The sequence below is a fragment of the Nomascus leucogenys genome, chromosome 19 (assembly GCF_006542625.1).
Source record: "Nomascus leucogenys isolate Asia chromosome 19, Asia_NLE_v1, whole genome shotgun sequence".
NCBI classification, from domain to species: Eukaryota; Metazoa; Chordata; class Mammalia; order Primates; family Hylobatidae; genus Nomascus; species Nomascus leucogenys.
In genome coordinates, this window is record NC_044399.1 from 15,984,863 (window position 1) to 16,006,631 (window position 21,769).

General features: G+C 38.0%; 1 protein-coding gene across 3 annotated transcripts in view; it reads right to left on the minus strand.

Moving 5' to 3' along the window:
* Positions 1-16,563: 16,563 nt before the first annotated feature.
* The window catches only part of FAM49A (family with sequence similarity 49 member A), a 110,686-nt gene continuing 105,480 nt past the window's right edge, over positions 16,564-21,769 (minus strand). For 2 of the 3 annotated variants that reach the window (XM_030799619.1, XM_030799618.1), the window contains exon 12: positions 17,508-20,374. In XM_030799619.1, coding sequence (XP_030655479.1) covers positions 20,311-20,374 — 64 coding nt within the window. In that variant the 3' untranslated portion in view covers positions 17,508-20,310. Of the gene's footprint in view, positions 20,375-21,769 lie in introns of all 3 variants that reach the window. The other variant, XM_030799617.1, reaches the window with a different exon arrangement.

Consider the following 21,769-nt stretch of genomic DNA (forward strand, 5'->3'; position numbering starts at 1 on the left):
TGGCATTATAGACACTATCTGCCATATTTGGATGAGTTGCTCAGTGTAGCTGCCAATAACTCTATGTAAAGCTGGGGAGTAAGAATGAGAATGATTTGATGCCTATCTCCCCCTCTACTGTGTATTAATCATTCCTCACAGATTGCAAAGTAAGTTTAGAAACATTAGTTGATGGTTGGGTGTGATGGCTCATATCTGTAATCCCAGGACGTGGGGAGGCTGAGGCAGGAGGATTGCTTGAGCCTGGGAGTTTGAGACCACCCCGGGCAACATAGTCTCTACAAAAAATTTTTTAGAGAAATTAGCTGAGAGTGGTGGCACATGCCTATAGTCCAGCTACTCTGGAGGCTGAGGCGGGAGAATCTCTTGAGCATGGGAGGTCGAGGCTGCCGTGAGCCATGGTTGCACCACTGCACTCCAGCCTGGGTGACAGAGGGAGATCCTGTTTCAAAAAAAAAAAAAAGGAAAAGAAAAGAAACATTACTTCATTAACAGATAACAGTCCAAGCTCAGGAGTTGCTGCAGGTGAAAGCAATAACATTGGCTCCTGCAGGAAACTGAGCCCACCTTAGTAATCCAGCAAGAGGTATTATTCTGATCTTGGGTAGCATGTCCTGCTAACCAGCCAGGATATCCAGATGCACTTGGTAAAGGATTCTCTTTTCTCCTCTCATGTAAAACTGTACTTTGATTGAGGTGATAGTTTGATACCTCGTGTCAGCTGAAATCTCACCTGGCTCCAATCTTCCAGTATCAGAGACTGACTGAAGTCCCCATCTCTTAACCCTCTGTTCATATCTCCTCACCACTTCATGAAGCTTTCTCGCTCCCTTACTCTGTGACATATCAATCCCTAGCTTGTGAGTGTCCTAAACTTTAAGATATAAGTTTGAGGTTAGTTAAGGCCAAAGCCTAGCATGTTGGGAAAAACACCTGGATATGTGTGATGAGGACCATGCAGAACTGGAGGCTTAGAGAGTGTCTGTCTAACCCAATCCCCCATGCCTCATCAACATCAGGGTGATTTGTCATGGGGCCTGGCTTACTGAGAATGCATCTACCTTTAAACCTTTGTACATATTAGTTGTTTAAACACTCGTGTTCAAATTATGACCCCTTTTTCCAAGTCCGGTTTATGGATTCTGGGCTCTAGAGAGATGGCTCTGATTACTCAAACTTCAGATCATCAGTCTTCCCAATATTTTGGGAATTAGAACCTCAGAGATGCTGGGAAGCCCCTATAAGTTCTGGACCACTAGTTTTCCAAATGTGAAGTTTAATATCCTTGCGCTTTAGTTTTCCATGGGGATCTGGCAGTGAGTAGTTAGATCTACAGGGCTACCACCGCACTACTTCAATCAGTTCCATTTTTTTTGTTTTACTCTGCTGTAATTGTAGGTAGGATTTTGTTTGAACAAAAGGGGTTTTAGACAAAAATGTTGAAAACCAAAGATCTACACCACTGTTTCTTAAAATAAATTATATAGATGAATATTAAAAATTCAGATTTCTTGGCTTTCTGCAAAGAAATTTTGATCAGCAGATCTGGAATAGGACTCAGAAATCCACTTTTTGGAAAGCTGTCTAAGGGATTTTAAAACAGACATGTCAAGGCCTGGGGAATATGCAAGGTTCTTCAACAGAATTTTCTGCCCTAACAGAAATGTTCTGTTTGTATTGTCTACTAGAGTAGCCATGGCATGTGGCTACTAAGCATTTGAAATGTGGCTAGATGTCTGACTAATCAAATTTAAAATTTTATTTTATTTATCTAACTTAAATTTAAGTAGTCACATGTGCCTAGTGGCTACCATCCTGGATAGCACAAGACCAACATATTCTCTGTGAAAGAGTCTGCCTGCACTGTAGCATCCTAAGAGACAGACGTGCTTCCTTTCCTTGCTCAAAGGCCTTGTGGTCTGTGCTGGACCATTCACAGGTCGAGAAGCATTAATTAATGTGCTCATCTCACATTTAATTTGTATCTGGGAGTATACAGATAAAGAAATCAGGGTCCTTTTCTACAAAAAACTCAGAATCTAGTGAGGGAGATTCCATTCAAGGAAACGGGCAAGTACAGTCACCTCAAGGGAAATAGTAGAGAGATTTTGATCATGGCACACTTATTTTTATTCATTCTGTATCCTTCAGTTTCTAGCCTCTGTGATGGCTTTACATCAGGTAAAAGTTCTAGCTTCTGCTTCAGTAGTTAGAACCACTCTGCAATTATAGCAATTGCTTCTTCATGGGCAGCCTTGCAGAGCAATTAAAAGCAGGTGCTCTGGAATGAAATAACATGAATCCAAATCCTCATTCTGGATTTGTTGTGAACTCTTGTTCACAAGCTATGTGCCTTTATGAAACGTAACCAATCTTTCTATGCCTTAATTTCTCGTCTGTAAAATTATCTACCTCAAGCCATTGGTGTGATAAGTCATTGGGATAAAGTGTACTGAGTGCATAATATACTGTCTACACACGGTGGGTGCCCATAAAAATTCTGGTTCTTGGGGCTGGGTGTGGCGGCTCACGCTGTAATTCCAGCACTTTGGGAGACCAAGGCGGGTGGATCACGAGGTCAGGAGTTTGACACCAGCCTGGCCAACATGGTGAAACCCCGTCTCTGCTAAAAATACAAAAAATTAGCCAGGCGTGGTGGCCCATGCATGTAATCTCAGCTACTTGGGCGGCTGAGGCAGGAGAATCTCTTGAACCCAGGAGGTGGAGGATGCAGTGAACCGAGATTGCACCATTGCACTCCAGCCTGGGTGACAGGGCAAGACTCTGTCTCAAAAAAAAAAAAAAAAAGTTTCTGTTCTTACAGCACAATGATTGAGAGCACAAGCTCTGGAGCTCAGCTGCCTGCTTTAGAATCCCAGATCTGCTGCTTTACTTACCATCCTTGTGCTGTTAAAGAAGAATAGCCAATGGTGGTTGTTGAAGATGATAAGGCCAACTTTCTTCAAGGGGTGGAGCAATTATGATAGGCATAAGAGAGATTGGGCTCAACTTCAAACTTGGCATGGACAAGTGGGAATTTATAGTCAAGGAGTAGGGTGGGTGTTGGAAGATAGAAAATTACTAAGAAGAAACATCAGGGTGAGAGAAGATTCTGGTTAAACTGACCTAATAGAATGCTTGCTGAAGGCAGGCCAGGGTGACATCACTTTGAGGTGAAGGCTGAGGAACCTGATTAGATATTGAGGGTGGGGGTCCTGGTTAAACTGACTTAGCAGGATTCTTGCTAAATTTGGACAATGCAGAGAAAAATACGAAAGTCCAAAGTCAGACCTAGCTGAACAGAAAGTTCAGAAGGAGCCCAAGTAGGGTTTGATCAAGGAGAGAATCTTGATCAGTACCTCAGTTTTCTCCTCTCTAAAAATGGGATTTATTAGATAGTGTATTAGTCTGTTCTAACACTGCTATAAAGCACAGCCCAAGACGGAGTAATTTATAAAGGGAAGAGATTTAATTGACTCACAGTTCTGCAGCATTAGGGAGACCTCAGGAATCTTACAATCATAGCAGAAGGGGAAGCAAACACATCCTTCTTCACACGGTGTCAGGAAGGAGAAGAATGAGAGCCAAGAGAATGAGGAAGCCCCTTATAAAACCTGCAGATCTCATGAGAACTTACTCACTACCATCGTAATAGTATGAGGGACACTGCCCCCATGATTCAGTTACCTCCCATAGGGTCCCTCCCACCACATGTGGAGATTATGGGAACTACAATTCAAGATGAGATTTGGGTGGGGACACAGGCAAGCCATATCAGAGAGCAGTGATCACATAAAGAGGTTAATATATGTAATTCACTCACTGGGCCTAACTCCTGGTAAATACTATGTGAGCATTCACACATATTCTCTTGTTACTAATAACTGGTTTCCTCTCTTCTATCTGTATTTTCCAAATCATCTTCCAACCTAGCAGCCAGAACAATCACTGGAAAGCATACATTTGACCAAATCAGTTTTCAGTTTAAAATCTTTTCATATCTTCCCATCACCCTTGTCTGCTTTTACTTTATTGTACAGCCTCACCTCTCACTGGGTTTCCATTATTTATCCTGTCTCAGAAAAAAAATAAAAATAAATAAAAATGATATGTTTCAGTCATACGAAGTCCCTGAGGCCATGCCTTCCTGTCTTAGCACATGCTGCTACCTCTATCAGAAACAGGCGGCCTCATCTTTCCCCCTTTGGATGTTTTACCTTCCAGTCTTCAAAGCTTAGCTCAGCTGCCATATCCTGGGCAGATTTCTTGACTTTCCCCCAACCTGACCTAGGTTAGGTTAGATTTCTCATGTCATTCCTATTTGATGACTTGTGTTTATCTCTATCATAATACTTATCCAATTGAATCATACTTTTATGCCCTGCCCCTGACAATTAGCATGTGAATTGTGTGACTTTCATAAACCATATTCTTGGCAATTAGCACCTTGTCTTACACTGAGTATAAGTAACTCAGTAACACCACAATAAATGCCTAAGTGCCTGAGTTCAGGAGAAGAAATGAAGGCTGTTTCTACTGAGAGCTTCTTCTCTATCCCATGTCAATGATATTGATGTACAACAACAGGAATTCAGGGATGCTAAATTGACAACCCTCTGAAAAAAATGGTGCACAGAAAACTGTAATTCCACAGGTAGAGTCCTGCTATCTTGAGGCTGCAAAATGACTTAATAACAGGCAGTTGAAATCAACATGCCATTCATGGCTGCTTCTCAAACAACCCAACTCTGTCTAAGGCTAGAATGGGACATTTATTAAAAACACTAGCAAAGTCTGTCAGTGTGAAACCTTTCATATCCATAATTCCTACCATCTGTAACATCTTATGTTACATAAGATTCCCTATTACCAGTAGCAGTGTTAATCCATCATCTGTCTTAAATATTTTTGAATGTTCTTCATATACTCTACTTTGCTCCCCTTTCTGTTCTTCTAAATGTATGCTCTTTACTTGCCATAATTAATTTTATATGAACTTTATCATATTAAGGGAGTATCCAAAATTTTTTGGAATGACTTTTCAGTAGAATAGGATGTAATAACAATTTATATTGAAATCAAAGAAAAAAATACTAGTCTGATAATTAGGAGAGGCAATCAAGTTTTCCCCTCTAATAATTTAATATTAGAGATGTGATTTTCTTACAGGGTTATCATTTCTGTCTAGATAAGAAGTTGCTCCATCAGGTGAGTGTTATTATTTGTAATAACAGGAAAGGAGACAACACATTTTCAGGAAATTACTAATGCTAATTATTTCAGAATGTATCTGTTCTATCTATTCTTAATTAATACCGAAGTGTTATTTACTCTTCAAGTTCCAGTTTTACATAAATAAACTTAGTCAAATAAATGAGAAAAATTATTCATCATTTGTTAAATAAGAAGATACAGAATTATACTTCTTTTCTCATAACATGGTTATGCTATTATATATACCAAAATATAATTGTCTTCCTTGTGATGTATTGAGCTTCTCCTTAGTGCAAGATTAGAAGCAAAGACTGGAAATTATGCCTCAAAAACATCCTTAAAAAACAAAACATTATTATTGGCACACTTCAAAAATGCAAGCGACTTTATGTATAACCTGCCATCTAGGTCTCCAGACTCCCTGAGGCAAACGTGATGTCAGCTGCAGCTGTGGTCGACAGTTCATGTGCATTGTCAGTGGCCTGCTGCTGCAGACTGAATGCGCATGTCCTGTCCAAAAATCTCTTTACTGAAATCCTAACACTCAGTGTGATGGTGTTAGGAAGTGGAGCCTTTGGGAGGTGATTAGGCCATGAGGGCAGAGCCCTGAGAAATGGGATTAGTGCCCTTATAAAAAAGGACCAAGGGAGCTCTTTCACCTCTTCCCCTCCCAGCACGTGATACTAGAGTAAGAAGGCATTGTCTATCAACCAGAAAGGGAGCCCCCGCCCAGACACCAAATCTGCTGATGCCTGGTACCTTGATCCCAGACTTACCAGCTTCCAGAACCGTGAGAAATACACTTTTGTTGTTTGTGAACTCATCTATGACATACAGTTATAGCAACCTTAACAGCCTATGACACCTACTCAGACATTGAACTCTCTGCCTCCGCTTTTCAGTTTCTCCGCTTTCTTTGAAGTCAAAGAGGCTTGAGGCTTGCTCTGTCCATGCACAGGTGCATCTCAGAAGGACAGGGCGCAAATACTACCCCTACCCCGGGCAAAGTTCAGTTAATGGGGGCTAGGAAAGAGTGGATAAATGCCCTAGCATCAGTTCTTTGAAAAGACAATACTTAGGAGTTTTCTACATGGCTCCTCAGAGGGCTTTGAAAGGACTGAGCTCTAGTTTCCCACAGAAGCAACTTGCTCAACAACGCATCTGCTGTCAGGTGCTCCTCTTTCCCTGTCTCACTCCCTCTGTCCTCTTGCCCCTGCTTCCTGGGTTTCTTTCCAAACAAATGATCTGGGCCTAAGTCCTGGTATCAAACTCTGTTTTCAGGGGAATTCACTATGATGTTACTTAGAAAACCTTCGTGAATTCCAAAGTGGTAATGATAGTATAGATCACACATTCTGATCGTGATGCAATACTAACATTAATGACAAATGACAAAAGTAGAATGCAAAGCCCAACAAAATCCTCAACTACTTGGATTTTTAAAATCACTCCTAAATAACACTTAAATGGATAAAAAATATATACAGAGTATAAAACAGCCTGGTAAAAATAATTATGAAATGCAGCTAAAGATATTGCGATAGAAAAATGCATTTCCTGAAAGAGATTTCCCATAAACAGAGAAAAAAAGCATGAAATAGTCCACAAAATAAGTTACAAAAATAAGAAATAAGAAAGTTAATAAGAGCAGAAAAGTTTAAGGTGGTAGAAAATAAAGATAAAAATTACTACAATAGATATATTGATAATTGTAATGAATAATTATTGATTGGTTACTATATACAAGCCCCTTATTACATTTTTATAATTAACAGCCCAACAGTCCACATTAACAGTCCATTAAATTGAGGTACAAATAAAGTTGCCCAAGAGTGTACATTTAATAAGTCATGAAACTTAAATAAAAACCTAGGGTGTCTGCACTTAGAACCTTGCTTTCTCTCTCAAACCATTTACTATTGTCCAATAGCTACTTATTACAACACACACAAACACAACCATGAGTGCACAAATGCATACACACAAATAGATATTGTATTTGTCTAATCAAGGTAAATAAAACAAAAAACAAAAATTCAAAAAAAATAGTTCCAAAGAACTGACTATAACTACAAGTAAAAAGGAAATAATTAAAAAGATTGAAAAAAGTGTAAAAGTTTTTACTAAATATTTTTAAATGTGGATAAAATGTATCATTTTCTATAAAAATACAAATCACTAAAAATCAAAAGAAATATGTAGACTACATGAACAAGGGTCACAAATGTAGAAGAAATTGAGAACATCGACTGAGAATTCCTCCCCTAAAAAATGGGGTTGAGAGGGTTCCTTGTTTCAGATTTTTCAAACAACATATATTCTATAGTTTTTTATGCTAGAGTGGATAGAAAAAATAAATATCTGATTCTTTTAAACACTATAACAAAGATTGTGAACCTGCACATGTGCACACATATATAATATGCTAGTATTAATATTAATACTGATAAAATTACTGAATAAAACTAAACCAAGGGGAACCCGGAAGTATACGCCATTATACTATAAAAAATTGTACAGTATGACTATATAGAATTCATTTCAGGATTATGAATTGTATATATTAAGAAACTAGAAACTGGTATAATTTTGTTCTTGATTACATTTTATTTCACGGGAAAAAATGATCTTCCCATTAGATATTTAAGAGCGTTTGGTCAAAAAATTATTAATTTACTTAACTATGAAGTTTTCCAGCCTTACTATGGGCTGGGTATTATTAGACAACGGCGATAAGGCAGTGAGCAACACAGAAAAGCACCCTGACTTCATGAAGTTTAAAGTCTGGCAGGGAAAATTCATAATAATAAAGCACTTATAGATGGCATGTGCATTAATGAAAGAAAAAATATAGTGGATCGTGGTAACACATACCTAGGAAGGATGTAAAAAATCTAAGAATTCCAGATGAGATCTCCCAAGAAAGTGATATTTAAGCTAATACAAAATGATTAAGAGTTCAAATGTAAAGAGTTTGAAGAAGGGTGACTGTTACTCAAATCTTCCAGAAAATTGAAGAGGATGAAAAACTTTCTAACTCATTCTATGAGGCCAGCACTACTCTGATACCAAAACCAGACCAACATTACAAAGATAAGAAACTACAGACCAATATTCCTTATAAACAGATGCAAACATTATTAACAAATTTTAAGAAAATCAAATATTAAAATGTATAAAAAAGATAATAAATTATAACTAAGTGGGGTTAACCTCAGTAATGCAAGTTTGGTTTAACATTAAAAAGTCAATTAATATAATTCACTGTATTAATATTAAATAGATTTAAAAAGAAAAAAATAATATGGCCATTTTCATAGATTCATAAAAATATTTGACACAATCCAGGATGCATTCCTGACAAGTACTTAGCAAAATAAAAAGGAAATTTCTCAAGTTGATAAAGTGCATCTACATAAAACCTACAATTAAAGTCATTCTTAAGATGAAAGACTGAATGAATCCCCCTAAGATCAGGAACTAGATAGGAATGTCCACTCTTGCAACATCTATTCGACATTGTGCTAAAGATTTTAGTTAGCGTTATAAGTTAAAAAGTAAATAAATAAAAGGGATTCTAACTGATGAAGAAAAAGTATTCAAAGATTATCTATGTAGAACATCTTACAAAATTAAAGACCTAAACAAATGGAGAGATTTACTACTATTTTTTTATGGATCAGAAAACACAATATGGTTTATATGTCTATTCTCCCCAAATTTATATATATATATTCTAAAGAGCCTCAATAAAAGTCTCAGCAGGATAATTTTTTTGGTAGGAATTGACAAGGTAATTCTAAAATTCATAAAGGAATTGAGAGCATCCAGAACAGCCAAAATTGATTCGAAAATGAACAAAATTGGAGGATTTCCATTATCTCAGTTCAAGATTTATTATCAAGCTACATTAATCAAGACAGTGTAGTATTTATGCTAAGTTGTTAAGTTATACAAATAAATCAATGGAACTAACTAGGAACTGGAATTAGATCCACACATATACAGTCAATTTATATTTGACAAAGATGCAAAGGCCATTCAGTGGAGAGAGGACAGTCTTCAGCAGTTACATAGGAACTACTGGAATCCTTATGCAAATAATGAAATTGAAACCATCCCTAACACCATAGACACAAATAGACAAACACTAACACAAATTGATTATGGACCTAAATGTAAAACCTGAAATGTTAAATCTTTCAGAATAAAACTTAGGAGATTATGTTTGTGACATTGGTTTAGACAGAATTTTTTAGATACAACTCCAAAAGTGCAATAGAAGACAAAAAGAGTTGATAAATTGGACTTCATCAGAAACAACAAGTACTGCTTTTCTAAAGCTACTGTAAAGATAACGAAATGATAACCACAGACTATGAGAAAATATTTGAAAATCTTGTATCTGATAAAGGACTTGTACTCATTACAAATAAGTCTCAAAACCCAATAATAAGAAAACAATGAAGACAATAACAAAAGCAGAGACACGAACAGACTCTTTACCAAAAAACAAACAAACAAGACATATGAATAACAAATAAAGTACATGAATATACTCTAAACACCATTAGTCTTCAGCGAAATGCAAATTAAAACCACAATAAGTTATTACCCCTACTCATTAGAATGGCTAAATTTAAAAAGGCTGGTTATACCAATTGTTGGTGAGGCTTTGTCGGCAACTGAAACACTCATACACTGCTTGTGGGAATTTAAAATGACACGGTCATTTTGAAAAACAATTTTATAGTTTCTCAAGAACTTTAAATATTTTTGCCATGTGGTCCAGCCATAGTACTTCTAAGTAAATAGAGCATATGTCCGTATAAAACTTACAAATGGATGTTTATAATATCTTAATTTGTGATAAAAATAATTTAAATGTATGAATGCAGAAACAAACTGTGTTACAAGCATGCAATAGAATAATAGTCAACAATAAAAAGGAACAACCTATTGATACACGCAACAACATGAATAAATTTAAAAGCGTTCCTAGCCGTGTGCGGTGGCTCACGCCTGTAATCCCAGCACTTTGGAAGGCTGAGGCTGGTGGATCACTTGAGGTCAGGAGTTTGAGACCAGCCTGGCCAACATGGTGAAACACCATCTCTACTAAAAATACAAAAAATTAGCCAGGTGTGGTGGCCCATGCCTGTAATCCCAGCTACTCAGGGGGCTGAGGCAGGAGAGTTGCTTGAACTTGGGAGGCAGAGGTTGCAATGAGCTGAGATCACGCCATTGCACTCCAGCCTGGGTGATGAGAGCAAAACTCTGTCTCAAAAAAAAAAAAAAAAAAAAAAGCGTTTATGATGAGTGAACAAAATGAAACAGAAAAGAATAAGTATTATACTATTCTACTTACAACAATTCTAGGAAATAAAAATGTACTTATAATGACAGCAAGCAGACCAGTGGTTGTTTGAGAATGGCAGGGGCTGGAATAGGAGAGGAAGATTAAGAAGGGGCATGAGGAAACAGGATAGTGAACACATTTATTGTAGTGTGTGGTGTGGTTATGGTTTCACATTACGTGTGAGTGTGCATACATGTCAAAACTCACAAATGTATGCATTAAATAGGTTCAGTCTATTGTTTGTCAACTGAGCCTCAATAAATCTGTTTAAAAAGTAAGTGAAAATAAATTGGATTAATTAGATATAAAAAACAAATTTTAAGTATAATTGTATGTATGTATGTGCTAATGTATACACCTGCCCCACTCTCATATGCACACACACACTGGCCTGGAAAGGTGTTCATTATATATTTTAAATTAAAAGTCAAGACACATAATTCACATAATTATATACAATTTGAATCTATTTTTGTAAAAATAAGAATTTTTTATTCCATGTAAACAATAATGATAATAAATAAAAGATGAGAAAATATTAAAAGTTTTGAAATAATGGCATATTATGGGAAACCATTATTTGTTTTAAAGATATTTTTCTACACTTCACTTATATCAAGCCTGAAGCTTTTCACTGTAGGCCAGTGGATGGGATCAATCCTGAAAGTGGCTTTAGTTATCGCTCCCCTGGTCCAGTGGCTAATCCTCCATCATCTTACTCAGTGCCAGGGCATTCATGGTTGTTGGCCCAGGAACTTTGAAGATAGCTGGGTTTCACAACTCAGCAAAGAGAGCTATTCTCTAAATAAGTTCACTTTCCATAGTGGAAGCCTATCACCTTACATACTAGTGTGTTTACATTTCTCCACCTTATTGAGGACAATCTCTACCTTCTTAGGCCAACCAGCCCAAATGCTATGTCACCTGGTAATCATGTCTCTGTCTCCATATTGTATGATTGCATTGGACTACAATTCTGTGATGTATCAGGTTCTGTGATGATGTATCCATTCTGGCACTACAAGAACCTTAGTGTGGCACAGGCAGCTTTCAGCATTAAAGGTGGCTCACCCTTGCCTCCACCTTTAAATTTGACAACTACCATAGAGATCAGTAATGAACATTTGTGATTAGGTTTTGTTATTCTCCCTTGCCCAAATGTGTCGTTGAATAATAACCCATATCTGAGACCTGCTCTAGCATGAACATCTTGGGGAAATGTTCCTGTTGAAAAATCCTATCAGCATCTTCTTGACAGATCCTGGGGAGATTTATTTAGGTGAGAGTAGCAGAGTACACTGGCAGTACCAAATACACTAACAGGAGTAACAGGGAACCAGTAGTTTCTGGATGGCCTGGTGCATGGCTGTCATCATTCATGCTTGCTTTGTGAGAACACAAAAAGAAGATTCTTCTTCCAGGATTGCACAGTCCATGCCAGAATCATGGCTTGGAGAGTAGAGCAAGAGCCAGACTATATCCATTACCATGACATCTATTTTGAATCTTACATAGTGGTTCTGGACGAGCATCCTCAGCAAAGTGAAGCTCCCACCAGAGGGAGATCAGCAGGCAGAACTGCATTTGTGCAAAAGCACACAAGTTCATCTTGCTTTGAGTGGTGGGATGACCTGGGCTTCAGCTCTAAGCGAGATGAGCGAATTCATTTAAATATGCCCTTAGCAGACATTGAATGCTATGCATTTCATTAGATAATGTGAATAGAGAGGTTAAGAGAGAAATTAGACATAGTCACTGCCTTTAAGGAATCCATTGTTCAGTGAAGAAAGCATAAGTAAACACGTAAGTGAAAAATATTATGATGAACATCCATATATAACATGTTTTCATTTATGTTTGTCTCTTTGTGTTTATTTCTCCAATCTCACTCATCTTTAATATAATATTAAATACCATATTATATATAGATTATATATAAAACTGCATATATATTAAAGTATATGTATTGTGTATGTGTGTATATAGGCAGATCGAGAGAGAGAGAGAAAGAGAGAGACAGAGAGAGAGAGGAGAGGGATGAGAACCACAGAAAAGAGTTCATAATTTTTTTGGGATAGGACACAGAAAGGTCCAAGGAGGAAGAAACATTTGAGCAGTGCCTTGAAGGATGAATATAATTTTATAAGGCAGATGAAAGGAAGTAGAATTTCAGACAGAAGGGGAAGCATTATTAGCAACATATAACTATGAAAAAATTGATGATGTGTTAGAAAACTGTAACCAGTTTTGTAGCATGGGAAATGGGATGGGTGTTTGATAGAAGGTAAGTGAGATGGGAGAATTAAGCAGTTTATCTCATAGAAGGCCTTGTATCTCAAGCTATTGAGTTTGACTTAGTAATGTTTTTGCAGAATGCTAATGTCCATGAGAAATTATAGATGTTTTGTGAAATATACAAGAGTCTTTAGACAAATAAACTTGAGAATTGATATGTATCATATGGTATACCCTCCCATGGAGATTTGCAATATACAAAAAAAATCCGGTAGTAAAAACAATAGTAAAATAATGTCTTTAATCTTGTTTCACAAATATTTGAAAATTGACATCTTCCTCTCACCTTACACATTGAAAACCAATTAACAACTCTGAAAATATATTTCAGGAAATTTTCTAAAGACATCAGTATGGTCAGATACATGTCAGCAAAATGAGTGTTGGCTGTGTGGAGAAAAAATTGCAGCCACAACAGAAAAGGCTGGGTGATCTAGGGAGGAGACGATGATGGTTTGAGAAAATAAAGCAAAACACACTAGGGAGAAGTTGCTACATTTTGAGAGCTCTTTTGAAAGAAATATGTATGACTAAGAGGTGTGGGACTAAAGAAGAAGAAAGAGTCATGCCTATAAGTTTGGCTTAAATCTGAAAACACCATAAATATGAACACTCAAGGTGATTCCTCGGCATTTAAAAAACTTCTTTCTGCCCATTTTGTGTGATATTCAGAAGTTCCACAAAGAAGAAAGTGGGTTTCTAGCTACCTGGTAACTTTATTTTTAGAAGGAGCATATTATCTTTGAAAACCAGAGTTCTAGAGACAAAGTTGAACCAACTAATAAGGCTTGTAGAATCCAGTGTAAAGACTATGCTGTTAGGGCACAACACCTAGGTTGCTCTCCAAGGTGCTGAATCAATTCGTCTGGTTATGTGAACTTCCCTGCTTCTGGTGCCTTTCTGCCTCTGAGTGTGTCAAACTCAGCTCTCTTATAAAGTAGCAGCCTTGTCCCAGACTGATGTCCCAAGACATAATTTAACTACTATGTTGGCTTCCTGCCCTTGCCAGGACTAGCTGACTGACTTTTGATCAAGACAACAGCCTGATTTCTCATCTGGACTCCTGGCAGAGCAGCCTCAAGCTGTAGGCTGTGTCCACAGAAGTTGAAAACATCCTGACAGGTAGGCAAATATTTCCTCTTGAAATAAAATTGACCAGCCAAGGAAGCAGATAATTTGTTGTTGTAGATGGTTGGTGAGCTGTAGAAATTAATTCTCAGGGTTTGATTTTAGTATATCAGGTCTCAGGACCCTGAAGTTTCCCCTTGGCAGACAGCCTCTGGGCCACTGGCTTATATTGAGCTCAGCCTTCTAAGCGACACACTGAGGAAATCAAAATCTAGTAGAAAAAACAAATGCTCATTTCAAGTGCTATAAAGTGGCCTGTATTTAGTATCAAATAAATTAAATGCATTAGGGACCCAGAAAAGGAAAGGTTAGCATGGGCTGGTATAATTAGGGAAAGCTTCACAAAGGAGGTGGAGAATGACCTGGGCTTTAATGTACACAAGTAGACTTCATATAGACCAAAAAAAGAGGGTGTGCATTAATGACAGCACCATAGATGTGGAAATGCCCACACATCTGACAGATAATAAACACTCATCAGGTTCAGAGTTCACCAGAGCTCCCTATCATTTCTATGCATAGTCTAGCATATCCTCCCCACTCACATTCACATGGAACCCCACTGCTACCGTACCTTTCCCCACAGTGATTTTATTGTTTGTCTCACATAAAAGGAACATTTTTTTCAAATATATTGACATTTGGAAGAAAATAATTTGATAGCCTCACCCAAGTGCTTTTGATATTTTCTAGAGGCATGTTCTTCAAGGTGTAGGGAGCCTCTTAAAACTGCCGTTCCTCAAATCACAGCACTGAAAACTTTACCTCTTGGGTGGCTTAAGAATGGTGAATAAAATGTAGCTCCCATCTTGAAACAAAGCATGTCATTGTGCAAACAAGGAACATTTAAAAATACACAGAAAATGCAGGCAGATAAAAGAAATAATCTGGCAGTGTGAGATTTGATGGGGGAAAGTAGAAGATGTCATAGAGAAAAGATTTTCTTTTTTCTTTTTCTGTTTCCTTTTTTTTTTTTTTTTGAGATGGAGTTTCACTCTTGTCACCCAGATTGGAGTGCAATGGTGCAATCTCGGCTCACTACAATCTCTGTCCCCCAAATTCAAGCGATTCTCCTGCCTCAGCCTCCTGAGTAGCTGGGATTTCAGGTGCATGCCACCGTGCCCAGCTAATTTTTGCATTTTTAGTAGAGACGGGCTTTCACCATGTTGGCCAGACTGGTCTCGAACTCCTGACCTCAGGTGATCCACCCAACTCAGCCTTCCAAAGTGCTGGGATTACAGGCATGAGCTACCACGCCCTGCCAAGAAAAGATTTTCTTAGGTAAATTTTAAAAAGGTGTGTCTCCAAAGACACTCTTTTAAAATTAAATTCTGAGATTTACCTAAAATTCTACATAGCACAATTTTAAATGGCAATCTGATGGGGGTATTTTGCAGAACACATTTTCAGAACATCCATTTCCAACAGTTCCAGAATTTTCAGACTTTTATGTAAGAGAAATAGGCAAGGAAAGCAGTAGAGCATCAAAGACACAGCCTCAGGAACTTGATGGGACCAGCGCAGGAAACCTCTCTTCTTTAGAGTTTGACTTCTGAGCAGAAGCAGACAGAATGGCCTAGAACTTTATTTATGATATAAGAGGCACTATGAAGGTGAGGTCAGCGTGGTATTAGGCCAGTCTGCACTAGGATTTAGGTACTGGATGGATTATTGTATTTAATGAATATGAATAGCTTAAATAAACTGATCGATACAATTCAGTATTATTTAATCAGTCACTTAAGTTGTGATGGCCAAATATAATATAGACCTTTCAAGCAGAAAACACCTAGAAATTCTATCTACACATTGATAAGCCAAAAGGTAAAATCAGGCACGAAGAAAGACTGCAAATATTCACCAGGTTTCATGAATGTGGTCAGCTGAGCTCCTCATCCCCATCCTTTCAAGAGAACCCTGAATAACAGTCAACTTTCTGGCTGGTATAAAGACTATTCTGAATTGCACATCCATCAATTCCTCACTATCTGTATTTCCTTGACAGTTACGCATATTCTTCCTTCCTTATTTTTTCATGTCTTTGACTCTCAACACTCATTTAATTAGGGGCACACACATGCACACTCTTCAAGGCCCCTTTTCTTTCCCTCTCCTTCTAGCTTTTATCTCTTTGAATTTGTCCATTTGTCAATTTACAGAAAAATTCCTATTTCTATTTCTTTCCCTTTGTGTCACAAATAATCCTAATAATTGTGCTTTTGTCTTTTGCGCAGGGCATCGTGGAAGGTCTCTCTTGGGAATTCTGAGCCATTGATAGTACACACAATTAGAACTCAGGTGATCAGCTTCAGAAGTGCAGGGATTAAAAGCAATGCTATAGGAAAGCCTCAAAGTTGAATAGTTAAAAGAATTATTTCAGGGCTTACATTGTCTGAAAAATACACTTAACATAAAACAGTCTATTTGCTGATCTTGCCAAACCCATGAAGTAGTATTGCACTCAAAAGAAAGAATAAAAGATCACTTATTAGTGTTTCTTAGCATCTCTCGACAAGTAGGGCTCAGGCATCTCTAGATATCAATCATGTCTCTGTTCATTTTCTGCCTTTTTTTTTTTTTGTAATTTCCTGCCTTTGGCTGTTATTCAGGGTTCTCTTGCAAAATGAACAAAAGACAGCTGGTACCAAGAGTAGCACATTTTGTGTATGACTTTTTTTTTTTTTTAAGAAATTCAGGTATAGAGAGGTGAAGGGCTGCTGGTGTGATCTTCTCAGAGTACGTCTCTAGCAAATATCTATGTAGACTAATCATCATGTGCTTATCACCCACTCAACCCTGAGCATCATATAAAATAGAGGTGCATTTTTAAATATATGTACCAAACTTTAATTTTCATTTCACACTCAAAACCCCTGTACAAAAAAGGCAAAGCAGGCAAAAAAAATTACAATGACTTCAGCAAACAACATATGAAAACTTCAAAACAGCTTTGGGTCTGTAATGGCCTTTACAGATGTAGTGAGAAAACTGGGTTCCAAGGTTTTGAACTCTTTAAGACAAAATTCCAATGTTTATTACTAACATTTAAAAAATATTTGTAGCTGCATAGGATATAAGATTGAATGAGAAGTCTCTGAATTCTACCACACAGTTGGATCCTAAGATTGGGAGGCTTAATTTTTCTTTGGGGAAAGCATGAAATTATTTTTACTTAAATGTGATGATGCATCAGTAACCTCAGTTTACCATTAATGTCTTAATTTAATGGTGATAACTAGGAGCAAATGTTGATCAAGCATGATGTTAACTAGTAGTTAAAAGGCAATATCCAAACTTTCTTTCTGGTTGTTAATACTCCACTCCTAAAGTGAAGACATCCATTTCCAGTTGTTTTTTTTTTGTTGTTGCTGTTGTTGTTGGTTTTTTTTCTACTACTAATTCCTAGTGGCGCACAAAGAGTTTCTGAGAACACAGTAATAATGCCAAAGTAGCAGTGCATCTGAGAAACATAATTTTTACCTTGTTGCTTTCCCAAAAATAAATATCTCAGTCATGGAAAACACTGTTTATTTGAAAACAATGAGACCTCAAATATGAAATATAGTTAACAATGACATTGATACTGTTGCTAGCATTTTCCCCTAAACCACCCATAAGTCTTGGACGCATGTGCATGCAGCACACACACACACACGCACTCACACACAAAACCAAAAACAAAGCAAAAAAAAAAAAAAACCCAAACACAACAATCCATGATTGTTCAATGACTCCTGATGGCGGGAGGACAGGCTGTTAAAAGAATTTGTCTCCCACAATGTCTCCGGAGTGGGCACAAAGCCCATCACCTGTTAGTGATCACAGACATTCAGTTAACCTGTCCTTCCAGTAATCAGAGACAACAATTCAGACCCCGGACTTCCCAGAATCCATGTACTGCTGAGTCTGGGCTTTGAGACAAGGTGGCCTGGCTAAATTGAGGCAGGACAGCAGCCCCTTCCATATGTTTGGTCCCATTTGATAGAAAGTCTAATTTAGAGTTATAAATGTGCTCATCTATTTACTCTGAACTCAGTCTGACAGGTAATTCCTCACATTTTCTCCTTTAGCCAGCTGAGAGTCAGCTGTGGTAGAGGCACACGACATGGGTTCAAGCCTCTCATGAGCCCTGTGGTGGTTGGCAAGTCCTTTCCTTTCTTTAAGCCTTAATCTCCTCACTTGAAAGAGGGGGAGAAATTGACCCAATGATGATAAACATTGTGTGGTTCTATATTTCTAGTCTAGACAATTGTTGCTCAAGTGTAACATGTGACTGCCAAATAGAATATCTCTTAAGATGAATATCTCCTAACTTTCCTCATCTGGTATAATCACATATTCTGGCTTCCTCTAAGGTTTAGAATCCATAGGTTCAAAAAGGTCTTGAAGACCATCTAGCACATTTCTATTCTGATGAGAGAACCTCCATCCAAGCAGCTGTACTTCTTCAACTTGAAAATCTCCAAGGAAAAGAGCCTTTTCCTTCTCTGTTGACTGATGTTTAGATGCAGACCAGGGAATCTCTCCTGCCACTTCGCTGAACTCCCTTGCTAAAACAACATAAGACAAGTATTTTTTCCCCTTTCTTGGAGGATCCAAGGGAAGATCAGCTGGTCACTAAAGTCCAGAAAGCAATGGAGTCTTACAGATCATCCCTGGGATGTTGCAAATAATGACAAACTCTGATGTACTCAGACTCAACTTCTAGGATTATCACTCACTAAATGTCTGGGTGACTCCTTCTAGTGGAAACAGGCAAGTAACAATATAGACCAGACTGAGGATTTACTTAGAAGGGTTGAATCCCATCCCATAGTATGTACTCACAGCCACACGGTATAAAAGGAAGAGCATGGAGTCAAGAGTGAAGCATCCTGGGTTCTAGGACCGCATGGGAGCCATCCTGTATGACCACATCCTCTGGGTTTCATTTTTCCTTAGGAGGCCAGAATCAGAGATTTTCATGATTCCATTCGAACTAAGCTCTGATCTACAGAGAGAATGACTTCAGGCTTCATAATATTGTTCATCAACAAGACAAGGTGGGGCAATGCTTTCTGGATACTACTTACTAAGGAAGAAGGGCGGAGTCAGTCGTTTTATCAGCGTTAACCTTACAGGGCTCTTGAAGATTGTTTTAACTGCCCGTTTTAGAGACAAGGAGGTTAAGACTCAGAAAGCTTAAACACGTTTCCCAAGATCACACTATGAATCATTAGTAAGGCCAGGAGTAAATTCAGGTGCACCAGGGCTTTTATATTGCAACAAGCTAGCAACAGGGTTGGGGAAGAGCTACTTTTTAAAATCCTGGGAAACAGAAAACATGGATTGGATTTTTTTTCCCCTCTAAATTCCCCTAGTTTTCTGGTAACTAATGCAGTATCCTAGACCTTTGTTCTCATATGAATGGTCTTCAGAGAACAAGACTCCTATGAGGGGTGGCTGTGCACCCAGAACTCTGCAGGTAACTGGAAGGTTGCTAAACTCACAAATAACTTCAAAGCCAAAGCTCCATTTCCCTAATCCCTGTAGGCAGAGGGTTGAAGCAGAGAGATGGCTGTCCTGTTGCCTGAGTGCACCTCTGAGAACCTGTCTCCCAGTTCCAAGACAGCCACCTTCATCAGTCCAGTGGCAATAGCACATCTATCTATTTCTGCTGCTCTCCCACTAACTGATTAAAATACAGGAGATTTTTTTTCTTGTGAAATTAAAGGAGAACATTAGAGGGATATAAATCCAAACAGAAAAGGAATATGCTGATTAATAAAACACGTGCAAACAGAGAAGTTGCACGTGTAGACTGCAGTCTGAGGACAGAGGGGGGTGTGCTGAATTCAAAACACTTGGGTTTAATTCTCCACATGCATTTTTCTTGGATTCCTCTCTTCCTCTGTCAAGATAACAGTTGTGTTTCTTGTAGCTGAGCCGACACAGGAAATCAAATACTTTGTGTTTCTATAAACTATACTTCCCAGAGAGATAACACATCTAGAATGAAAATACTACCACAAACAATTAGGAATTTTTTATCGTTACAGGTGTTGCTAAAGGACTCCAGTAGCAAAGATCAAAGTCTCCGAATTTTGCCTTTGGAGAAGGGGGTTTCATTTCAGACATCAAAGGTAAGGCTCTCAAGTCAATTTATGCTCTGCTGGGTTGAGTCAGTCAGGATACAAATTAAGGTCCATATATTTCAGTGACAAGAAGGAAACGGTTATGTAAATACACAAGTATTAACATCAATCTGTATTAAATTATGTAAACATATACATCTTCTGAGGTCAGCACATAGATCCTCTTCTTTGAGCAGAGCTCTACTGAAGCATTGCTCGAATCTGTTTGGAAGTCGATTCATCATTCAAGTGCTTTGTAGTGAACCTGGATGGAGAGAGAATGGTAGAGGTTAGCGGCAAACAGTGCTCCGTGTAAGCTTCAGCCCATCTTTACCTTGGGAAATACAATTGATATTTGGGCTTATTTCTTTAGACAAAAATCCACACTTCAATGCTCACAGTCATCTCAGATTTAATATTTGATTCTTCCTTCCAAAGGAATTTTGTATTATGGTTATTAAACCAAGTAGATATTTTACATAATCAAATAATTACACAGAGGAGATATGAGCGGTCTCATTTTCTAGGGAGGTGGATTTCCCAGGATTGAGTGCAGAAATCCTGACCACTGAGGCTGCCCCTGCTGACTCACAAATTTCAGAATAGAGATTTGCATAGCAACATTGCCAGAACTTGAATGTTTATGGTTCTCCACTTTCCTGGCAATGCTTAATTAACCTCATCGCCACCACGAGGGGGCACAAATGCTGGCAAGCAAACCCACAAAAATGGTGCAATCTGTAGCCTCCCAATAGCCGGGTGTAGAAATCATTCATGCAAAAGAAGGAAAAAGGAAAAGAGAATTAACATGTAATAAAACTTTGGCCAGGTCGTGGGCACTCCATGTTAAGTTTCATGTTACAATAACTTTGTAAAGGTGAAGTTATTGCCTTCATTTTACAGAAAAGAAAACTAAGATTCAGAGAGGTTAAATGATCTATTCCAGATCAGAAGGTTACTGAATTGAGATTTGTGATTTCTGATTCAAACCTACATTTTGCTATCTGGAAAGCCTGTGCTCCTCTGACATCATCACAGTGTCTCCAGGAGACACAAATTCTAACAAATCAGATGGGACTCAGGGCCTAGCACAGGGTTTTGCTTGATTGAATAAAGCTGGAAAGCTCAACACATTCAGAAGTTAAAGCCTTATTCTTGTGTATAGAAAGTCATCCTGGTGTGAAATGGACACCAGAAGAAAACCTTGCTTTTTCCCATAGACTCTGGAAGGCTCTTATATTAATACTAAGTCTCTTCTAAAGGATGATGACTTAGCAACACAGCAAAACAGCATCAACCTCAGGGTCTGTTTTGTTCATTTTATGTGTGTCTCAGTTTCTTCATTTATTAAGTGGGGGTAACAGATCACCCTTACCTCTCCGACTTGTGATGATTAAATGAGACAATATGATTAGAGGTGGAGTGCAAAACATGAGTGTTGTACATACGTAGAGCATTATTGATCCATCCCACTTAGACTTATTGAACACTTACTGCATGTACAACACTGAGTGGAACTCAGGGGAATCAAAGATGAATAAGACAACAGGGGCCATAAACCTTCTAGACTGCAATCTAGTATCAGAATGATTTACATAGCAGTGTGATTCAACCAATTCTTGTAGATGTGTCAGAGCTAAAAAAAAAAGCATCCCCTCTC